A 22,890-nucleotide genomic window follows, 5' to 3' on the forward strand; every position below is an offset into this window, starting at 1 on the left:
TACCTGGAATAGAAGACAATACTTAATTTTAGGCTCTCAAAACGGTATTGGTGCCCTATTTGTTGGTACTCCCCGATACCACCATTTTAGTGCTGGATGGGGGTCCTGCTACTGGTATCGGTGCAAGACTAATTATCTGTCAGCGGAGTTCACTAGTCTTATTTATGCTGTTAGTTCATTAAAGCTCTTTGGGAAAAAACACTCTCAAGACTTGACAGAACAGCTGGATTTATATTGAGATTAGGATTAAAGTGGTAACTGTTTGCTAATTGCCTCCAGAACTTACTGATTAAGTTCTGGAGGCAGTTGTTTAAACTAAACTTTATTTAGAACCATGAAAGTAAAGAGGATTTAATAAAAAGGCATACCTATTTCTTGCATTTTTATTTGTAAAAATTGAGAAAGCTATAATCTCATTTCCACTTGCCAGTCATTGTTTCTTTGTTTTGGTGTACCACACAAAACCTTAATGAATAGTACTCCAATAGTTTGGGATTGCAATGTGACGGAATGTGTAAAAGTCCGCTAACAATTATAAAGTAAACCTTCTGTTTGTAAATTGCTTTTCCATAGTGGTTCAAACACACAATGACAAGTTATGAAAAACCTGCAAAACTTTCCCTAAAACATTCAGCTATTTTAACACAGTCAGAAATCACCTGTGTGCTCACATATTTCTATATGCACAGTCTTAGATGGAAAGTTTTCTGCCATTGAGCAGGACTTAGTGCACATTTCCAGCCTATTTGCCAGACAAAGAGAACCTGGTGGGTTTGAGTCCAGGTTTAAAAATACATCAAACAGAGCTCCTAGTTTCTTCGACTTGAAATGATCTCACCTCTAAGTCATGCTCACATGGATATTATTTAATCTAAAGTCAGCTGTATATTCTTCCTTAAACTGAACCATCCACACAGCTGTGTGCCATCCTGCACAGCTACACAGTAAAAACAATGGGAGCAGTTCAGGCCCAGACGGTGTGCAAAGGTCTGTGTGTTAGCAGCATGGTGTTGTATATGATATAGAAAGACGCTTGTATAAAATAAGGGATATTATGCAAACATGAAAAGTTAATTGATGCACATTGCAAATTTTTAAACTGTGATGCTGTATGTGTCCTCTCTGACTGTTAATGTGGAGCTTTTTTTGCAGAGTTTGCTGTTTGACGTTTGCAATGCGAAGCATTACATAAACTCTTGTGGTTAAGGATTATCACAAATAAAATTCCTTCAGACTTACTCTTTTTTTTCACAAAATTTGAGCTGCCAACTTTTGAAGTCATTGCACTATTACCCTCCCACTGCAGCTGGCCTTGGAGCCATTACTTTGGCCTCCTCATAATGACTTCACCAGACAGCTTTGCATTGCAAAGCTCTGTAGCCAAACGTTCTGCTCCTTCACCACAAGTTTTCCCATGAGGCTTTCAGTTCACACTTCATTGCAGACAGCTGGTCGGCTTTATTTGTTTTCTTTTTTCAACTTATTTTTAAATGCAAGCGACTCATTAATTTGTAATTTTCTTTTTGTTAAAAGTACTGTCAAGGCGGTTTCAAAGGCAAAGCCTGCTATATGACCCTTGTTGGGTTTTTTTTCTATGTGCTTACCTTGTCCCCTGGATGAGGTCTCATTACAGATACGCGGTCATAGCCTTTTTTCATAAGAACCCAAAGTGCATCCAGTTTGCTCTGCAAAGAAAAGGGATATCAAATCTTACTTTAGCAGAAAACCTTTAGACAAAAAAAAAAAACACCGACAAACTGCTTTTTTCACATTTCGAAAAAATTCTTAAAGAATTTTCAAAGTGACAAACATATATTGTTCACATTTGCTGTGAAGTGCCTCTTCATATTGTTTTAAACAGTAAATATTTCAGGGATGTGTGCAGAAAACAGCTGTTTTTCCTCCTAAACTGCTGGCTCTGCAGTCGTTCTCCCAGGAGGTCAGTCCAAAAGGAGTCTGGCATCTATTAGCAATCCCCCGCTGACTGGAACGGCTTCAATCCATTAACCCCATACTGGCCTTCAAGGAAGGCGCCACAAGCCAGCAGTCACCAAACATCATTACCTTTACACATCTCTTAGCTTTTTCCTTTCAACATTAGTGTTATGTCATTACTTTGATATCCTCATCCTGGCTAGCATGTCCGCAGAAAATGCACATTATTCTTCACACGTCTTCACAGTTGAGAAAAAAGCCTTTAATCCTGAAGAACTTTGAAACATGCCTATAGTATATTAGCAAATTATAAATGTTTTTTTAAATAAACACACAACATACTTCAGAAAGTGTTTCAGAAATCATATGTATGATGCGTATTCTAAGCAGTGGAGAGTTGTCGCTTTGGTTGAATTATCACAGTTACTTTATTTTGGAGGGGGGTCTGCCCAGTAAATGCCTGTTGTGTTCCTGCTCTGGTACCTGAATGGGTGAGTACCACTTCCGAGGTGCTGCAGGTTTCTGCATGCCATTGTTGAGAACCCGAGTGGTCGGAGGTTCATAATCCTGTTCGGGCATCTTCACTTTGGCATTTTTGGCTTTCTCCAGCTTTGCTCCTTCCTCTGTGGAGCCTTTTTCACCCCAGCGGACCTGGTAAAGGTCATCATTCATTTCATTAATCAGTTCCAATTATGACATATCTTATACCGCTGATTACTGAAATGATACGAACAGAGTTTTGGTGCTGTTGTTGTTTTCTGAAAGCATAGAGGTCATCGCTTAGATCTCCTTTTGAGCAGAATCCAATTTGCATGCGTCAAAGTTTAGCACCATCATACCTCCATCCTTTTGATCCCCCCCACTCCTCTTCCTCCATAGTAGGACGCATCTACTGTCGGCCATTTTTTCTTAGGGGTTTCAAAGTCCTCCTCATCCTATGAAAGGGCATCATAAAGAGATTTCAAACATGGATCTATACATTTTTTTCAGTGTTTGCCTTATAAGAAACTTTCCTCCAGGTACAAACAGACATACAGATGCCCCACCACGTTTATTGCTATCCTTTGTGAAAAAAAAAATCAAAAATCTTACAGTAATATTGCAGCATATTTAAACCAGTGAGCTGTGGATATTTTTTTTTCACTACCTCTGTTTCCATTCTTCTCAGCTCCTGATGTTAACTTTTTGCAGTAGACTGTAAGATGCCATTTGCTTTTATCTTCTAATGGAGACACTGTTGCCTTAATTGAATTCAACGTTTATCAATCTATAACATCATGCCTGTTGGCTAACAGAAACATCTCTCTCAGCTATTTGATTTATTTATAGAACAGGGAAAGGGAGAGCTGTGAATACTTAGCAAAGTTTCACCAAAACTCACATTAACTTCAACATGGAAAGTTAAAATCTATGTTTTTTTTGTTTTGTTTTGTTTTTTGCTTGTTTGTTTTTTGTTTGTGTGTTTGTTTGTTTTGCAGCACTATGGATTTTGTAAAAGACAAATATTTCACCTGTGGCACTATATTTTCCCTCTTCATAATTTCATAAAATTACAGGATGGATATTTACTAGCTGGTCAACTTTAATAGTTTTTAGACATCTTTATGTAAAAGCAATGATTCTGAATATTTAGCTTATGTAAATATACTAACATCCACTTTATAAACATCTTTTTTTATTCAACATGTGAGACTAAGTCAAAGTAAATGCATCCTATCTTAACTGACCCCATGCAGGGAAGCAGAGCACCTCGCCTGTTCCACCAGGTCAACAGTTCCCTCTAACGAGCCCCCTTTCAGAAACATAGACAGGTATTTGGTATTGCAGGCTAACAAAGAACCCAACGAATGCCCATTCAGAAGGGGCGGACCTGTACGTCCGGTTCAATTTGCATGTTTTCTAAGCCAAAACAAGGCTTTGTTTTTGGTCCACTCTATAAAGCCTCAAAATCAATGCTGTTTCTGACATTTTGTATTGAAAAAGCTTCCTGGAAGGGAAACAAAATGCCTTCAAACTTAGAAACAGTTTAAAATGACTATGACCTGGATGACTGAGAGTCTTCACCAGCATACCATAGAAATGTCCATCATATCATTCAGAAAGAAAGGCTTTATGTCCACGACCTCAATATGATTTGTTTCATATTGTTGAATTAGTCTTAATAATAAAAGTGCTTTCACTTTTATTATGTGAAGATGCTGGGTGGAGCTGATAAATCTATTATAGACAGATTTCAAGGTAATTGGGAGAAATCCAACGTTTTGTGAAAATGACTGGACTAGAGGCAAAAATAAAACAAAGATCTAACAACCAAAAACCTCTCTCAAAAATGTTGTATTAGGCAAATAAAAATAACATTAGCAATGCCTACTGTTTCAATTCAGAAAATAAAATATATGATTTTTTTTAAAACTGCTCGTTTTTTTTTTATAGATCTACATGTTCTTTTCCCCTTCACATTTAAACCAGCAAGTCTGAATCATGCTGTCTGTCATTACAAGGTCATGAAAAATATAAAAGGTCTTAAGAGTATTGATTGATGCAATTTTCCAATAATTTAGTGAAATTAAACTCGACTTTTGTTTCACTGTCTTAAAGAAACAATAAAGTTGTATCTGAATGACAGGAGTTCGGTCTCTTACTGTGAAGGAAATGTTATTGAAAAAACTAAACTCACAAACAGTGAGGAAAAGAAATGTTTCTGTTATCCCAACGGACGTTAACTAACTTACATAAGATTTGATGAATTACCAAAATGAGCGAATAGAGTTATGAGCCGGAGCATGAATGAAAGATGTGGCCTGGTCATTGAGGTTTAAACTGTTAAAGTCAGCATTTAAACAGCAATTACAAAACTAAAACACTGGCAGCTGCTAAGATCTTAAATCATGAGGAGTTTTGGTTGTAATAAACAGAAAGGAGGCGGAGACACTGTTGTCCCTACCGAGCTTTCCTCCACAGGTGGTGGTGGGGGTTCATGGATGATCTATGGGAGCAAAACAAACATGAAACAAAACGTCAGCACAAGTTAGAGGTCAGAAACATATTTATCACAAACCTTTTAAATAGTATGCAGAGCAATGTGTCTCCTGTTTGCAACAGGATGGTTAAACAACAGCATATGGCTGAGGAACTTTTGTTTTCATTTCATTCTCCACTATTTACAAGCTCAGAGCGCTGACCTAAAAACCTGCTTCACAGATCTTCTTTTTGCCCGGGATTGGTAATTAGGTTTAATAAAAGGAAACCAGCTCATAAATGTAGTGTTTCTTCTCCAAATTTCTTTATTAAATGACCTATAGATTAGTATTATATTCCAACAAGAAGACTTTCCAAATTACCTGATTTTAACACCATGTTTTTTTTTTCATATTGCCAGATGAACAGCATTGATGCTTTATCATCATCATGATTAATGCAAACTTTTCTATTTGAAATCCAATTTAATAATGTTTTTAGGATTTTTATGCCTGCTTTCGATATCTTGGACCAGACTGGGATTCCCCATGGTAACCCTGCAAGGTTTTTCCGAAACACGTTCTAGCACATCAAACTTGAATTTGGAGCTAAATGAGCAAGGACAGGAACACTGAACAGAGAAAGCCATGTTGTAAAAGCTGACATCTCTCTCTGGATGTTTCCAACTTTCCAGCTTAAACAGCAAAAAGAATTTTGAGGAGAGATTGTTATTCAATTGCTGGTAACCAATGGGCTTTGTTTGTGTCTAATTTCAAGGCTGGTTATCTTATGTATTGCTAAATAACAGATATGTTTTTCACAAGAAAAATCCTCTTTTTTGATCCGTTATCTTTCTCTTTAGAAATTTCAAGGTAATAAATACATTAACCCCAAAACATTAGCAGCCCATAGTGTTGTTTACTTTTATTTTAAGTTATTCCAGGGTGTCATGTGTGGACTAGTTTTATTTACTTTTAGAGAATATATTTAGAGGGAGGGGGAGCCCAGGGCTCGCCTACTGTGATCTTTTGAAACCATAAATGATTTTTTTAAGACATTAACATTTCCAGCACAAGGTATGTATGGACTCATAAAATAACTACCACTGCAAATCCATAAAACATGGTGGTGGCAGCAGGATGCTATGGGAATTGTTTTATATAGCTTGAACAGGGAAACTGCTTAGATTGGATTTAAAGTTGAATAATATTCAACGCAGGGCTGCTGAAGAGGTTACAGGCCGATCCACGATGGAATGCCCTTGATTAAAGCATGTGTTAGAATGGCCTTATCAAAGTTCAGGCTTAAATACAATTAGGAATCTTTTGTAAAAAATTTCAAACTGATTTTGCAGGAGCTTCCAATTTTACCTGACTGAGCTTGAGCTATTTTCCAAAGAAGAATGGGTAAAATGTGATTCTGAAAAACACTAGCAAAGATTTTAGCAAAAAATTTGCTCTAGAAAGTTTTGTCTCAGGAAATCAAATTTCGATTTGTAAAAAGATAAACATCAAACAATCATGTATATTCTTTCTTACACTCTGCTACACCTATATTTGTTTGTGGTGGTCTACCACTTAAAATGCCAATGACATGCATTGAAGAAGGGGTGAGAACATTTTTAAAAGGCCTCTAAAATGAAAACGATTGGACCAGATGCAATGTAAAAAAAAAAAAATGCATTTTTACATTTTAATGACCCAAGAAAAATGCTTTTAGATAACTCACCACAGTGCAACAGAGAGGCCAGAACCACCAGAGAAGAGCCAAAACCAGGAGTAGCACGAGGATAAGCAAAGCTACGGCCAGGATGGTCCCGTCCCACTGTAACAGAGAGAATATCAGCAAGGTCTTTTAAAACAGTCCTAAATAAAAGCTAAATCTTTTGGCTAAATGTTTTGTATTCAAGAAGCCCATTTGCTTTTCTCTATAATAAATAACTTACTTCAAAGCTTTAATTCTGAATAAACACCTTGTTTCTTTGCAACTGCATCCTTTAGGCAATAAAGGCTTATATTCCATGTGCATTTCCTTCTTCTATATTTTGTTTCTCGTGGACTAGAAAACCGTTAACTTGCTACTGCTGCTTGACAGTTTACACTTACACATTTCACAGTGGTAATGGTGACAGAACTGGAGATAAAACTGAGCCCCTCATTCATACTGACATCCAGATTTGCTGCCCTAGAGAGGAAAAAAAGAAAAATTTCTCAGTTGTAATTTACAAACTGTCTTTCTCATAAAGAAGCACCAAACAGGTCTCCATGAATCCCCTTGTTTATTTAAATGAACTCAAATACTTACATCCCTTCCTCCTGAAGGACCGGAGCAGGGCAGAGGAGATATGTGTCCTCAACAGTCAGTGGCTTCATCACTGGAGAAACCAACAGAAATAATGACTATATAACAGAGGTCTTCAAAAGTTTCCAGGCCAAGGACCCCCAAACCAATGCAAGATGTAGCGGGGACCCCCTTATTATATATATATGGTATGAAATTGTGTTATATCAAACTAGTAACTAATGTAACAAAAGTAATTTTGCCCTGGGATTATTAAAGTATTTCTGATTCTGATTCCTGGGTGATGGGACAGGTGTTGTAAAAGAAACGGTGCCCAGCTTGAAAGATCTCCTGTGTGTCGCTGAATGTGTGCATTGATGACTGAAGACATCTTCTGCCTCAATTTATCTGTTTACTTCAGTGTGTTGAATTCATGTTAATGTGTTTAAAGACATTTCAATTAGTGGAAAAAAACTGCAGGGGGAAATATATTTAAAAAAAAGTCTAATCAACCAAAAGTTTCGCGACCCCCATGCAGTACCTCCATGGACCCCCTAGGGGTCACGGACCCCTGTTGAAGACCTCCGCTATACAACATGGTAAAACCATCCTTCCAAAAAAAAAAACCATCCTATATTGAAAGACACAAAAACTAAGCTTAATATTGCTATAGTAAACCTTGATTGTTAGCCTAAACCATGGTAAGTTATTTAAGGTGAGACTGGAGATACACAAGGGGAGAAAAGTCTCAGAAATCTAATAAACTATGCAAAGAGGTACAAATAAATAGAATATCATGAAAAAGCTCAATGTTTTTGGTCCGTTACTCTGGAAAGAAAAACTCATATAATGTATTGTTTCATTACACATAAAGTGAATATTACTTTGCAAATTGTGAGGACTCAAAATGCAGTGTCTCAAAAAAGTAGAGAGTAAAAAACATATATATATATATATATATATATTATTTTATTTTATTTTTTTTAATGGTTTGCCTCCACAATCAGCTAATTAACGTTAAGAACTTGCAAGTGTTTCCTGAGTCTCTAAAAAGGTTTCTTTGTCTGTGTTGGTAGGAGATACAGTCATGAGGAACGCTGCTGAATGGACAGATCCCCAGAGGAGAGTAAATGGCACTCCAAAAGGAGGGCAAGCCACATAAGAAGTTCATTGTTCACAGAATGCTGTATTCAAGCTTAATCAAAGAAGGGTGAGCAGATGGAAAATGGTAGGAAATGATGCAAAAGGAATAACTCCATCGTTAACAAAATTGTCAATCAAAATTCCCCCAAGAATTAAGAGAGCTTCTCCAGGTGTGAACTGAGCATGGAGTCAGTATATTAAAGCCCACATGTATCCCGTGATAGAAATGATGCAACTCCTAATGCTAAGCCACTCATCAGCTAAAATGGGCTTAGCTGGGCTATAGAGATAAAACGTGGACTAATAAAATGGAAAAATATAGTGTGAATTGTATTTAAGGGATAAGTCAGTACAAAAAACAAAAAACAATTTTTTTTTCTTAGTAAAACCATAGCTAGAAAAACACTAGTAGATATATAAAACACCTATAAAAAACATTACATACAATTTAATTATACAATGTAAATAGAGCTGTTTGCTCTACAAACACAAGCGGTAATGCAGAGGAGGGGCATTGGAGGTAGAGGAGGTGAATTTCTGCCAAAAACGGCTGAAATGGCCAGAAGAAAAAAGGCCAAATAACTGAGAGTATCTCTGCACCGTCCGTGGACTCAAATAACCCCTTTAAAGCAGAAGCTATGCAGGAGAAAATCCTAGTTTATGAGCTGATGGGAAATGATTTGCTGTCGTCTGCACAATTTCCAGAAGATCCTTTAAGGGTCAGGATTTGGCAAGCATCCTAAGCCTTTGTCATGATGTTTTATTGGACTTGTTACTCCAGGAAAGGTCATGTTTTATTGCAAGGTCCAGGCAAGTGCCCAGAGTTTAGCCTTAACCAGTAAAATATGTGACATTTTTGCTTCGGAGGAAGACAAATATATAAACAATGAGAGATAACTGCCAGTAAAGTCAGTAAGTAGATTCTGGAGAAACTGCAGCATGTTTGAAAAAAACAAGAGAATTGGTTTTGAAGAAATTAATTTGAGTTTTAAGCAGTTTACCTTAGTAACTTACAAAACAAAAAATGTCTTTGACGGGAAAAACAGTGTGAACTGAACTGGAAATGGTTGAGTGATCAGGTATAACCATGTGACTTTTTCCAGAAATTGTAAAAGTATAAGCTTTTGAAAAGAGCCACAACTATGAAAAAATAATTATCCTGTTTGAACACTTAAGTTTTACTTGATTTTAAAAAGTTAATGTAGTTCTACTGTTACTTAAAGGTATAGAGGACAATCTTTTATTTCCGGGTGGATCATCTAAATAAGTGGTCCTCCAAGTTGTCAATCATTCTGGTGATATGTTTACGTATGGCCGTCCTACGTTCCCCGTCCTCAGTTAGCTATCTTTTTCTGCGTATGTGAACTTTTATGTGCTGAACTACGGTTTCAGACAGTCATTGAAGCTCGCCTTTCTCACTGCGGTTCTTTGAAAATGGCAGAGGGTCGTAAAAGAAAAAGAGTATACAAAAAGTATGCGAAGAAGAGAAAGGCCTCAAAAGAGAGAAATAAGACCAGAGTGTTTTTTGGAGATTATTTCATGCGATGGCGTACACTGAAAGCACAGGTCATGGCTCCCACTGCTGCCTCGGTTGCAAAGTTTCCACTCGACAGGTAAAGTTTGCATCCTATTTGGAGAAATCCACTTCATATTACTGCAAGTAAAAGTTATCTACCTCTATATTGTACCCTTCCAGGAAATATAAGTTAATTTATTTTGTAATTTGCATTGTTAGTGGTTATACAACCCTGTATAGCTACAGAAGGGATGGCCTCGGCAGATGGCCGCTCACACTGAGCCTGGTTCTGCTGGAGGTTTCTTGTTGTTAAAAGGGAGTTTTTCCTCTCCACTGTCGCTACAAGCAAGCTTAGTGTGAGGGATTGCATTTGAGTCAATGAGTCGATGCGATCAACTGGTTTTCCTTAGATAAAAAACTTTGAATCAATTTGACTGTATGATCTGGTGAACTGTAAAGTGCGTTGAGATGACATGTGTTGTGAATTGGTGCTATAAAAATAAACTGAATTGAACTGAATTGAATAAGGTGGCCACAGATCCTTATTTTCTCAGAAAATACGTCCAATTCCCACTGCAGCACACACATACAAGCATGTCCTGATTTTTTTATGTACCAGTAGTCTTATTTGCGGGGAAACTTTTTATCTATAAATATGGTTGAGATGAGATCCATCCAAGCAGCTGTCTTATCATTGCCTACCTGCCCCTCCTCGAGGAGATACGGGTCGTGAATGCTCTCATATGTCTTTAATAGGCGTTCTCTCTTGGGAGAAAATAAAGGGTTGTTCGTGTGCATTTTTCTTTTTAAATTGAGGGGGCGGGTCATTTCAAAATTTCGCAAAAATCCTCCACTATACCTTAAAGTATAATTTTTGGGTACTCTACCCCCCTCTGTTTAAGAGGGGAACAATCAAGGGGTATTAGCACTTTTTCAAACAGCTGTAGACTAGGAAGAAAAATATTTTAGTTCTTAAAGCCAAAGGCAAACATGCCTGTTTTATACTTTATCCAACTGAAGAAAACATTTTTTTTTTTTTCACTCACAACGGAATAGAGAAATCCAAAGTTTTTTCCTGTTTCACAGTAATCACCCACTTGTCCACTGAAACATCTGTCACCTAACAGATACAGCTTGGGATGAGACTTGCCAACTCCCTGCAGGCATGGCTATTTCAGCTGATCCTTTTTTTCCCCCCTGAAAACACAAACTCAAACACCGATTCATCTGTTTTGCACATGTCGTGTCACCGTTCTGCTTTCCTTTTTTAACCATTTGATGAGACATGCCAAGTATTCAAAGGGGTAAGAAAGAACTCAAGAAAAAGCTTTTATCCCTCTGAAACCCAAACATGGTGCAATTATCTTTATTTAAAGTTTACCTCTGATTGGAAATAAACAAATTCCAAAAAGATTGTGTACAGACGTTCTTGAGAAGCGTATTGCCCTGAAGGAAGATAGCAATACTGATTTATGATAGATTTGCAATAATTGCTTCAATGTCCAGTTATCACAGTAAGCTTATAATAAAATACGTAAGAAAATTTTAAAAACAGAAATTGTGCACATTGGAAAATACTGAGAAATGATATCAACCAAACCAGGAAAAAATGGTTATCAAGCACAGTAGGGGGTTTAGTTTTACCACCATTACAGTAAGCTTGTAAAAACTTGGGGGTCTGTTTGCATACAGACTTTTATCTTTGTTTGCCCTGTGTGTGGTACTGCCTTTCTTTTATCCCTTTTTCGCATCCCTTCATCCCCCTATAAAACAACCCAGTGTTGCCTTAAAACAGGCCGTGAGTAGCACCAGTTAAGCTTCTGTTTGATCATGGATGATTCCAGCTGTTCAGACCACTAACCTGGCCCCTTCCCTTATTTCAGCGCATTTAGCTGTAAAACAACTGAGTGGTAACCAAAGCAGCGCTGAGCTGCTCACTAACAGTATGTGGTGTAAGCAGGAAATGTTTTTCTGTGATGGTTTCCTTACTTTTGGTCACAGTGTCGTTGATCCGGAAGCTGCACAACACTTTGTCTGCATTTCTGGCATGGAGGAACCCGTTTCCTGTTACCACAACCTGGAATGACTCTGGTCAGAGACCATAAGACAGAGACACACGTTATCAACTCAGCAGCAACTGTTTAATAATGAACAATAAATGCAAACAGAGCTAAGCCTAAAAAGAGGCTTGAAAGTAGGAAACAGTTGCAAAGTAAAATTTGCTTTTGCAATATTTTTCCAAATCAAGTCAGTAATTTTAAAGCATGCTGTTAGATCAGAATGACCATTAACTCATATACATGGTGTATAAAATCCAACTAATCATTTTAAATGAAAAATGAAAATTTTCTTGGTTTAAAAAAATTCTATTAAACATTGTGCTGAAGAGATGAGGTGCATCTTATCGACTGTGATTGGTTATTGACTGGGTCTGTTTCTCAATTTTAGGGAAATCGATATAACTAGCAGGAGCTGCAAGTCTGAACGCAACTAAAAATACAAAACTTGTAAATATTTTGATAAAATGCCATTTATATTATGTGATAGTTGAGCTAACATATGTGAGATATAATTTTGTGCTTCAAATTTATCCTCATTTATCTCCTTACTTGCTGTAATGAGAACAGTATTTTTCGTTTTTTGTAAACTTAACAAAAAAAGCAAAGGTGCAACAAATCTTATCTATATAATACAATACTCCTTTTCTCAATAGTTAATACAGTGAAGAAGAAATGGAAATGTCGTTGGCACAAGGTGAAAACAAGTTGTAAAGTTGGGGTTTATAAATTGACAGAGACAGAGTCGAACGAAAGCCTTGTCACTCCCCTCACTGCAAAAACAATCTAAAAATAAGTAAAAATTTCTTTAATTAAATGTATTTAACCTTAATTTGAGCAGGTAAATAAGATGATTTTCCAATGGAATGAGTATATCCATTCTTATAATAAGATAATTAGATAATATGCACTTGAAATTAGACAATACCGTTTTTTCTTATTTTAAATGTAAATAATCTTGTTCCATTGGCAAAGTGTCTCGCTAACCTCCTCAGTTCAAGAACAAATTAGCTCATTTGAAGAAAAAATTACTTATTTAGATTAGAATTTTTTTCAGGGAGTTCTTACCTCCTGCACATATACTGGACGGCTCTGCTGCCAGGATCTCAATACAGGACCTCTTCAGAATCTTGGGAGAAAGACAGAGAAACACGACATTTGCTTCTTTTAGTAATTCTAATCCGTCATCCATTTTTGAGCCACAGAGCACTTTAAGGTGTGCTTGGATTAACCACTGAGCTGTTAAAGTTTTCCCCACATTTTTCACAGTCTAGAAACATCTCCAGTGTGACAAGTGACAGAGTCCTAATTCACAACCCAGTGGCACACTCATGAGTTAAAAAAAGCAGCAGCCTTTTTTTGCACTAAACCTGATCCAGATGTCTGCAGCTGTCTGACCTGTACTGCTTATTATTTTTATTTTTTTCCACCATTTTGTTAAATGTGCAAAAGTACAATGATTTCCAAAAATAAGGATCTTAGCACGAGCCTCATAAATAAAGAGAAATAAAGTAAAACTTCTTTTTGTCCTTCTGATAAAAACTGTTTGCTTAATCTGAGTGGGGGGAGAGGAGGGAAGCTTACCGAACCAATAACTCCTTGCAAAGCTTCAAATCCATCATTTACAGGGAAGACGTGGTCTTTACTGTCAGCGATCTTCGCCAACTAGAAGAAAACAAAACATTACAGCTTCAAATCATAGGCCAGATGGTGGTGTTGGAGCTTTAACATATTTGATTATTCAACCTGTGCTTTTGCTTAGTCATTACTCATTTCTATCATGCACTGACAATGCCCTGTAAATATTTTCCTTTTACAACTACAAATTTCATTGTGTTTCTTTGGGATTTAAAGTGATAGACCAACACAAAGTACTATGTGTATAAATCCTGATGAAGAACCCAGAGGTTTGTTAGAGGATGTCTCCTGCATGCTGCCTTGTATGTTCGAACTTTACAAATGCTGCAGTTTATCAAACTATGTTAGGCTCAAGAATTAAGCCAGACATTTGTATTTTAGTTATTCCCTTTTCCACACAAGAATCCTAAGATATTTCTGGAGAAGCTGCAGAGATCCACTGTACAGGTGTAAGAATCAGCTGATGTACAACTCATCATTATGTGCTTCGATCACCTGGCTAGGTTAGAAAAGTGGCAAAAATAAAGCAATAGGAAGTCCTGGCAGCAGGTTATAAAAGCGCTTGAAACAGAGCAACATGGCTTTGGTCCGATTACACAAATGAGAGGTTTTTCCTTCATGGAAGACACTATGTATAGTGATAAACCTCCTTATCCTGAACATATTTTAAGCCAAATACATTTTGAAAATTTGAGGAAAAATTTCACCAAGACTTCATTTAACCGCTCATGACTATTTGTCTTTTAGGTACAGGAGGCAGATTATAATGAAAGATAAACTTAACGTAATTAAGTTTCCTTTAGTTGATAAGAATTGGTGGAAACAGCATCACACTTTTGGATTTTTGTCTTTGACCAAGGACAGGTGGGCAGGTCAGAGATAATAGACAGATTAATGGGGCTAAATTCAGGGCAGTTTTGGAACAAAACCTCCAAACGACAGATCTAGAATATCAAGATCATATGCTGATTAGGATCAAAGCATATTCAACCATTAAAAACGCCCAGTCAAAGTACATTCTTCAATCCAACTGTGAATTCCTGGAAAGCTACCTACATTTATTATTAACAGCAGCTTTCTATCCATTTGGTCGGAATTTTGTGAAGATGATTTTGGAAAAAATATAGGTTTTCTAGATGTTCAAAGCTCTTAGAGACACATGCATAAAAATCAGTTATTCCAGCAGCATCACAACTGTAGACTGATTGGAGCAGATAGTGTTTTAATACGGTATATGGCAAAATCATAATAATACAACAATAATTGTAGTGGTAATATGAAAAAATGTGAGAAAAAAAAAGGTTCTGTGAAATTTAGAACTGCCAGTCTTAGTGAAAACAATAAATGATCTTGTATTAACCATGAAAAACAAGTAAAAAGAAAGACGTGTGATATTGGCATGACATGCTACAGTAATTAAGCTAACAAAGTTTAAATAATAAAATGTTTCTTATTCTTTGCAGATATAAAATTACTGCACATGGATTTCCAAAGTGTACAGGTTTGGGTTTTTAGATGTTAAAGCTGTAACTTACTCATCATGAAGCTTTGATGTCATGAGACTGAAACTTCAAAAACACACACCTGTGTCTCATCGAAGTCTTTGACGCCAACGCAGTAAACTGAGGCACCCAGACTTCTGGAGCGGTTTGCCTGTCAGGTATGCACACAGATTCACAGTGAAAACAGGAAGACGCTCAAACGCCTGGCTTCAATTATACCTCTGCTTTTTACAGCATCACTCACAACATTACCGTAAATAGGACTCCTTGTTTTTCCTATGGCTTGACAAGCAGATTAGTAGCACTGTTTTTGTATTCTTACTGCCTAAACAACATTCAAATACCATATAAAATAGAAATTTTACGCTACAATATGATGCCAAACAGAGTGCTGATTTTTAACTTTTAAAGAAATGATGCAACTGAAGATTACTGATGAAAGTCAATGTAATTTGGACCCCCTACAATTTCCAATAAGCTCATTTCCAGCTCAGGGAAACCTCAAACCAGCCTATTCATTTGTGTCTAAGGACATAAATAATAATGGGCTTTAAAGTGGATGCTGATCTTAAATATGATAGTAAGTTAAAGGCAACTGTGAAGTTTCTTTCAGTTAAGGCATTTGGCCAAACTAAAGCCCATTCTCTCCAGAGATCTATTAGAGGCATTAATTCATGCCTTTATCACTACCAGGCTGGATTACTGTAACACACTTTATGTGGTTTTTAGTGCCTTTAACATTGCTCAACTTCAAAGAGTGCAAAACGCTGCAGCACGTCTTTTATCTGGCACTTGTAAATATTATCCCAATTTTAGCCTCATTACACTTGCTCCCTGCACATTTCAGGATTTATTTTAAAGTTTTTTTATTTGTTTTGAAGTCTCTCCATAGTCTTGCTCCATCTTATCTTTCTGAGTTGCTGCACCTTCATGCGCCCTCCCGTTCACTCAGGTCAGCCGATCAGCTGTTTCTTCAGGTGCAAAAAGCTAAATGGAAGCTTATGGGCCATCGTGCTTTTTCTGTGGCAGCTCCAAAAATGTTGAACAACCTTCCATTGCAAATTAAATTGTCTACTTCTTTGTCTGATTTTAAATTGCTCTTAAACACTCATCTCTTTGCCTTAGCTTTTTAAACTGTGTGAGATGTTGATTTTAGTCTGTGATACATTATTTTTAATTAATTTTAGTTTGATTTTATCATAGATTTTATAGTTCTGATTTTAATTTTGTCTTACGCTTGTATGGATTTTTTGAGTCTGTCTAACAGTGTTATGTTGTTTCATTATACAGTACTTTGGTCCTTTGAGAAATTTTAAAGATCTTTATAAATAAAGTTGGAATGGATTGAAAAAAGCAGGGACTAAAGACACTCTGCACACAGAATCCCTGAATGATCTGAGGGGCGGTTAAATCCTTAGAGCCCAGAGACAGAGGAGAGATCAAAAGATAATATACGTCATAGCAGTATTTCATCTGGCCCATAAGTTGATCATTCCCATATTAAAGATTCTTTTTAGGTTTTGCTGCTCTGTCTTACCTCTATCTCTGCGTAGAGGAAAAGGTCCTCATGCAGCTCTCCATCTGTTAGCGCTATGATAACACTGGCGGTGCGGTAACCTGCACAAAGAAGCAGATGAAAATGTTTTTTATTGCCATGGGTAATTGAAGGTGGCCAAGGGGTGCAAAAGCACTGCAAATACATTAAGTACCACTAGGGAGAGTCTACCATCAATTTATATGGGACCAGACCATAGACATTACTGTGCATCAATGAATTTCGTGTTTGCAGGATTTTACAGTTCTTTTACACTGTTTGTTTCTCTTTATTTTCTGATTGCAGCATTTCTCTTTTGCTGACCTTTTCTTTTGCATGTGTTTGGTTCGTTGGTCTAGTTTTGTGTATTGTAGCCTCATTTTCTCTTTGTTGTGCTTTTTATATATATTCATTGTTAACCAATTTGCAGCACTTTTGCACCTGTTGGGATAGAGTTTTTTGGTATTTGTAGGGCCACAAAGTTTTTAACTATCTGATCCAAACAATCACGCTCAGATGAGAGAAGGAAAGAAAGGTTTAGAACAGGGGTGTCAAAGTGGTTCCAGAAGGAACGAAAGAAGGCCAATTATTTGGTTTTTCTAGGAAAGCACATTTGCAAAAAAAAAAACTCACCTTCTGTGTTTCCATAGTATATCTGCTCACTAGCCTGTAAAAATAAAAATAAAAAAACAGAATGAAAAAGCAAAGCAAGAGGAGAATGGAGTGAAGCTCATTTTCTAGTAAACAAAGAAAACATGCAGATCCTTGACTGCGCCGTGCTTGTTTCTGGAGCTGGGGTGGAGGTAAAGCCTGAGCCAACTCCCAGTTGGATGCAGACACTCACCTTCATGATGCCTTCATGCATAAATGTGTCTCCTCCAGGCTGGACGGCATGGAGCTCCTCCAGACCTTTACGGATACGTTCCCTGTGCAAAAAACAAAAAGGAGCAACGCAGATAATAAGATATGGCTATCTGATCTAAATATCTATTTCATCAGATCCATTACTGAATATAACTCTGCATTGAAACCAGACACACTTAGGGTTGGTCACAGAGACAGTTTCCAAAATACAAGTCATTTGCTAAATTACAAGAAATGCACAACAGATGTATAGAACCAGTGCTCTGCAGAACCATTAATAGAGGTCCAACTTTAATAATTTTTGTCTTGTTAAACCTACTTGTTTTAAAAGTAAGTTTTAGCTAAATTTGAGTAAATTGCAACTTTTTCTAGTTCTTTTTCAGAATACTTTTGGTTCTGGATTTGACATTATCATCTGGAAGAATAGAGACTTACCAGAATCAGCACAGCAGTCCAGAGGCTCCTTTCCTACCTTCAGTAGAATTCTTACTTTTGACCTTGTGAACGATATAGGAACTGGAGCTATTGGGGCTACAATAATAGAACCTTCAAAGCTCCTAGGCAAAGTTATTATAAATTATTTCACCAAAGGGTGTGGATATCTACAAATCGTCCTCAATTGCATAAAACTTAATTTAGGTGCATCCTGTTTAGTTTCATGTGAAATTAAAAAGGCAATTGATTTTACTGGTTTTGATTTAGTGGTATATGTGTGCGTCTGCGTCTGTGTGTGTGTGTGTGTGTGTGTGGTGGGGATGTGTAATTTAGTTTTGTATTCAAATAACATAAAAAACAGACCATACATCATGGCATTTAACATTTATGAAGGAAGCATGAAACTTGCTCTGCTGCTCCGGAATTATAAATTGTCCACAATATGTCTTAACCAAGTGCTAAACTGCTTGCCCAGACTGACAAAACTATAACTGCAGGAGAAAGTATCCGTCTGGATTCTCCACTTGTCATAAAAATCATGGATCATAACTGTGTTAAACGTGTCCAAGTCAACAGATTCCCCCTTTGCTTTAAGCTGTATGACAGGACAGCAAAAGATTATGATTGAGTTTGAGACATCTGCTCCCACCTGTCATCTGTCAGGTGCATTAAGATCCGCCCCGCGGTGGAGAACACAATGAAGGACATCCGTAACTGTGGGCTGTGAGAAGGAGAGAAGGAAAATACAAGCTTTTAAATCAGTAATCATCTTTTAACAATCATTATCCCCACTGACACTGGAGGTTCACCTGATGAATTTATGTGCCAGATGTTCAACAAAGTGGTAGATTTCATTCCAGTGGTTCTGCACACTGCCAGATCTGTGAGGAGAGCAGACAACTAAATGTGAGCATGGGTTTGAGCATTTACAGAGATGACAGTGAGAAAGGAGAGTGTGCCTCCTTCATTTGATTCTGTGTCTTTACTCATTATTAAGATTTTTTAATGATAGATTATTGCAGAAATTGTATATAACAATGAAGTGTAAGAAAAAGTATGCATGGTATTCAAATTCAATAGAGTGAGGGATCCAATCAAATTCAACCTTCCTTTGTAGGATCATCTTTCACTGAAAATATGGCTGCAAGTCTTCTGAGGTATTTCTCTAACAAAATAGTTCAAGTACAGGTCAACATTTTTGCTCATTCTACTTTGGAAAGTATAACTAAAACTAAATTGGATGAGTAGTATCTGTAAGCAGAACTTTTCTGGTCTTTTCAAGAGTTTTTATCATGTAACTTTGTTATCAATTTATAATAATACAGCTCTTTGTTTGTCTAGCACCAAAATCCCCTCAAAATACATAGACAGTATTCTTAGTTTTAAGGTTAAAGGAGCAATCTATTTGCTTTGAAAGCAAGAATCTTATAGTCATGAGGAACTCAACCCAGCAAATCATCCAAGTCTTTATAAGCCTTTCCAACTTTTCTTTTTCATTGTTTTGCCTCTCTTTGCCTTTTTCTTCCATTTAGCTTAAAGTTTGGATTAGTAATTCTTCAACAGTTGGTAACAGCCTATAAAACATTTGATCATTCCAGGTAGTATTTAATCATATACAGAAAGAGCAGCTGAGTCCATAAACTTGCAGTCTGGATCTAAATTGATGTATGCTTTGAACTGTCTTACGTGGAGCTGAAGCAGTGCTGCAGTCTCATACTTTGGTATCAGGTACTGTCAAAACCCTTTTTAAGTAACTGAAACCATTTGAAGTTATTGTAAACAAAGTTGCATTGATAAAACCTTCATGAATCCAGCTGTGTAATCAAATCTCTGTCAGACAGGACATAGATAAATGGGAGCTCTAGTCTCTCCTGTCATATCTATTCCAAATGTTGCATTGCCCTGCACTGAGGCTGTGACAAAGGCTGATCTTTTTAGCTCTTTTGGGAGGAAATTATCATTTGAGAAGGTTGTATGGTTTGTGTGCATGTCACTGTTGATTACTATCAAAAACTCCTTTGATTTAGTAATGTTTTCTTAAGGCTTTGAGTTTTCCTAACACACATTTTTCCAGCGTTACCATGACACAAGTCCCAGCACAAGCAGCTGAGCCAAGAGTGTAAACATCTGGATGAAATGGAGAAAAGCAGAGTTGACAAGCAGAAAGAAGCAAAGGAAAGTTCAGGATAAAGAAAACAGTGGGGGAACATGAAGAACAACAAAAATGGGAAGAGGAGAAATGTTAATATAGAACTAAATCTCAAAGGACACACAAACAGAGCTTTTACCAACAGATTTTAAGTTAATTTTTAAAAGCATTTTCTTTAGATTTGCATAGATTTCGTAATCTCCAGAACTATTCTGCACTTCAATAATGTCTTTATTTCAGTACAAAAAGAGTTAGACAATTTTAATTTTGTAGGACTTGTGCACCTCTCACTATTCAGATTTCTTCTTGCAAAAAGTTTGAAACAAGATTTTTTTGTTTGTTTGTTTAATTTAACAGCTTTCAGTATCTGAATCCCAATCAAATTAATTGGTCTCTGGGATTGTTGGAGGACCAAATGTGAAAGGGGGAATACAGATGAAGGCACAGTTTATCCTTGCTAAACAATCTCATTAGATGAAAGTAGCCTGTTGCCATTATTTCACCACTTGACATTTTCACTCTTTTGAAAAAGAATATTGTAAATTGCAATTGGTTAAACTGCGAGTTTTATTTATGAGAAAAAACATCTTTTAAGTCCTATTTTTTGGTGGCATTAACTGAAAAAACATTCAATAAAGTGTGTTTTTTTTTTTACATTACAATGCATATAAATTGTCAAGATCAAGTACTATAGATTAACTAAATACGTCTTTATTTATGAAGGCACATCTAAGGAGAAACACCTACACAGAAAACAAAACAACCATTTTTGTCTTAAGAATGAAAAATTCTGCAGACAAGTTGTTACCTATGTTTGACTGGAGGAGTCAAAGTTTAGTGAAGTTGAGTTAGACAAACGGAGGTGGGTGACAAACTAAACCAGAGTTATTATAACTCCCATTTCGGAAACAGCTGATAAAAAACAAACACAAAAAAAAACAATATCCCCTGCAATGAAACCGATCTGTTGCACTTCAAAACCATGTGACACATATTATAAATCCTTACTTCCTTTTGATGTATACTCACTATGTAGATCATAACTAGTAAGAAACAGGTTATACAGCTTTAGAGATAATAAAGGGAATATGTAACTGGTGATAGGAGTAAAAAAAAAAAAGAGAAATTAGGGGCATCTATGATGTTTGGGGATGGATATGCAAATGCAGCATACACAAAATATATTATTTTTTGTATGTTTTGTACCATTGCACAGACAGTGAAACCCCTGTATTACTGAAGTCATAATGTCTGTTTAAATGCTGTCCAACTTACGTGTCCAGAACAAAGTAAAGGTCAAAGCCTCCAAAGCAGGAAGTCTGTGGAGCCGGTCTCCTCTCCTGGTTTGTTCCAGCATCCAGAGCCATGGGGAGAATCATCAAAGCAAAAAGCACAACTAGAACCTTCAACCTGGTGCTCCAGCACAGAGGCATCATTCCACCTACAGGAAATCTTGAATCAATCAAACCAAAAAAGCAACCAAAGTTGAATCCTCTTCCGTCAATCCTCAATGTTTTCAGATGCTGAGAGTGTTGATCAGAGTTTGAAGAGGCGGAGGGAGACAAAGCAGAGGTGTTGATGGCACTCTCTCATCCCCAGGTTTAAACCAGGTTGCATAAGGATGAGAGAGGCTCCTCAAACTACATCTGATGCTGCTCCTTTGTTTGTGCAAAGCACAGAGAGAAAGAACCTCCAACCCTGGATGTATTTGCAAAAAAAGAAAAATTCCATGTGTTTTCTCTCTTTCACCCTGGATCTAAGTGGGAAGAATGATGAGGACAACATGGTCAAAGCACTCTGATCTTCTTACTGCTCCTGCCATCTAGTGGTAATAAAATAATGTAATTACACTAATCTGAACATGGAAATCTGAAATTAAACACAACATGAGACGGCATGTGTTTTATGAATTCCTTTTCTTTTCTATATGATTTTGAGATCATAGTAAAACGGAACTCAGACATGAAACAAAAGCAAAATAGAGAGAGCAATTACACTAAAACACCTGCATTATCCTGGATCCCCATTATGTTTTCAGCTAAATTAGATTTTTACCACAGGTGTTAATATTTAGCTTATAGATTAAGAATAGTGAATAAATAAACATTTATATTTTTAATCCATTTATATATTTTTGTAATAATGACTGTTTTTAAAATGAATAGTTTGTGCACCAGGTATACAAACTGCCGCAGCATTTCTGTACCTTTCTGAATATGTGAAGAATACATTTTAATATAATTCAGATGTTTATTTAATGTACTTTTTATATATAGAAACACACAAAAACTACACAAACTGATAGTTTGTCTTGGACATATTTGTATTTATTATTGATTTTCTTTTCAAGGCAAACTAAATTCTTTCCCACACATTCAGTTTAAGGATGTTCATTGTGGTCAGCGCTTTTATTAACTGATGCATGTTTTATACAATTCTGACCTTATATCACTTTTAGGCCATATGGATTTGTAATTTCTTTATTTTCCTGAATAGTGAAAAACAGGACAGAGCACGGATGGGTCATCTTTCTTGTGGACAGTATATTCACATGCCTTTTCATCAAACACAGCCTCGCAGTCATCAGGGAAGCCCGTTGGAACTCCATACCTGAAATCAAACAGAAACCAGAAGAAAAAAGGTAGCTGTGACTTTTTTCTTCACATTAGGCAATAACATGCGTGTGATTTGTTTGTACATACACACTGCAGCATCGTTCACAGTCGCATTCCATACATCCACTGTTCCTCCAAGTTGTCCCTCTAACATGCCATGTTAAATCAAAATTATCTTGACAGTGGGTCTCATTTTGTGTTTCTGCAAAGGGAAAAAAAAATATATATATACATATATATATATATATATATATATATATATAT

At 36.6% G+C, this 22,890-nt stretch overlaps 2 protein-coding genes across 2 annotated transcripts in view; both read right to left on the reverse strand.

The window, feature by feature from the left end:
* Positions 1 to 21,447, reverse strand: part of LOC107093883 (anthrax toxin receptor 1-like) — a 29,739-nt gene extending 8,292 nt beyond the window's left edge. The window contains exons 1-17 of the mRNA XM_015389206.1: positions 21,287 to 21,447; positions 18,672 to 18,743; positions 18,512 to 18,583; positions 17,408 to 17,489; positions 17,197 to 17,230; positions 16,567 to 16,646; positions 15,112 to 15,180; positions 13,474 to 13,554; positions 12,958 to 13,018; positions 11,822 to 11,920; positions 7,198 to 7,267; positions 6,999 to 7,077; positions 6,622 to 6,717; positions 4,880 to 4,921; positions 2,775 to 2,870; positions 2,419 to 2,586; positions 1,605 to 1,685 (exon numbers count right to left, since the gene is read on the reverse strand). Of these exons, the coding sequence (XP_015244692.1) occupies positions 1,605 to 1,685; positions 2,419 to 2,586; positions 2,775 to 2,870; positions 4,880 to 4,921; positions 6,622 to 6,717; positions 6,999 to 7,077; positions 7,198 to 7,267; positions 11,822 to 11,920; positions 12,958 to 13,018; positions 13,474 to 13,554; positions 15,112 to 15,180; positions 16,567 to 16,646; positions 17,197 to 17,230; positions 17,408 to 17,489; positions 18,512 to 18,583; positions 18,672 to 18,743; positions 21,287 to 21,447 (1,443 nt within the window). The remainder of the gene's footprint in view (positions 1 to 1,604; positions 1,686 to 2,418; positions 2,587 to 2,774; positions 2,871 to 4,879; positions 4,922 to 6,621; positions 6,718 to 6,998; positions 7,078 to 7,197; positions 7,268 to 11,821; positions 11,921 to 12,957; positions 13,019 to 13,473; positions 13,555 to 15,111; positions 15,181 to 16,566; positions 16,647 to 17,196; positions 17,231 to 17,407; positions 17,490 to 18,511; positions 18,584 to 18,671; positions 18,744 to 21,286) is intronic.
* Positions 21,448 to 22,383: 936 nt separating this feature from the next.
* LOC107093870 (beta-microseminoprotein A1-like) overlaps positions 22,384 to 22,890 on the reverse strand; it is a 1,229-nt gene continuing 722 nt past the window's right edge. The window contains exons 3-4 of the mRNA XM_015389178.1: positions 22,714 to 22,828; positions 22,384 to 22,621 (exon numbers count right to left, since the gene is read on the reverse strand). Coding sequence (XP_015244664.1) covers positions 22,492 to 22,621; positions 22,714 to 22,828 — 245 coding nt within the window. The 3' untranslated portion in view covers positions 22,384 to 22,491. The remainder of the gene's footprint in view (positions 22,622 to 22,713; positions 22,829 to 22,890) is intronic.

The sequence above is a fragment of the Cyprinodon variegatus genome, unplaced genomic scaffold (genome assembly GCF_000732505.1).
Source record: "Cyprinodon variegatus isolate N-32 unplaced genomic scaffold, C_variegatus-1.0 Scaffold451, whole genome shotgun sequence".
In the NCBI taxonomy this organism is placed as follows: domain Eukaryota; kingdom Metazoa; phylum Chordata; class Actinopteri; order Cyprinodontiformes; family Cyprinodontidae; genus Cyprinodon; species Cyprinodon variegatus.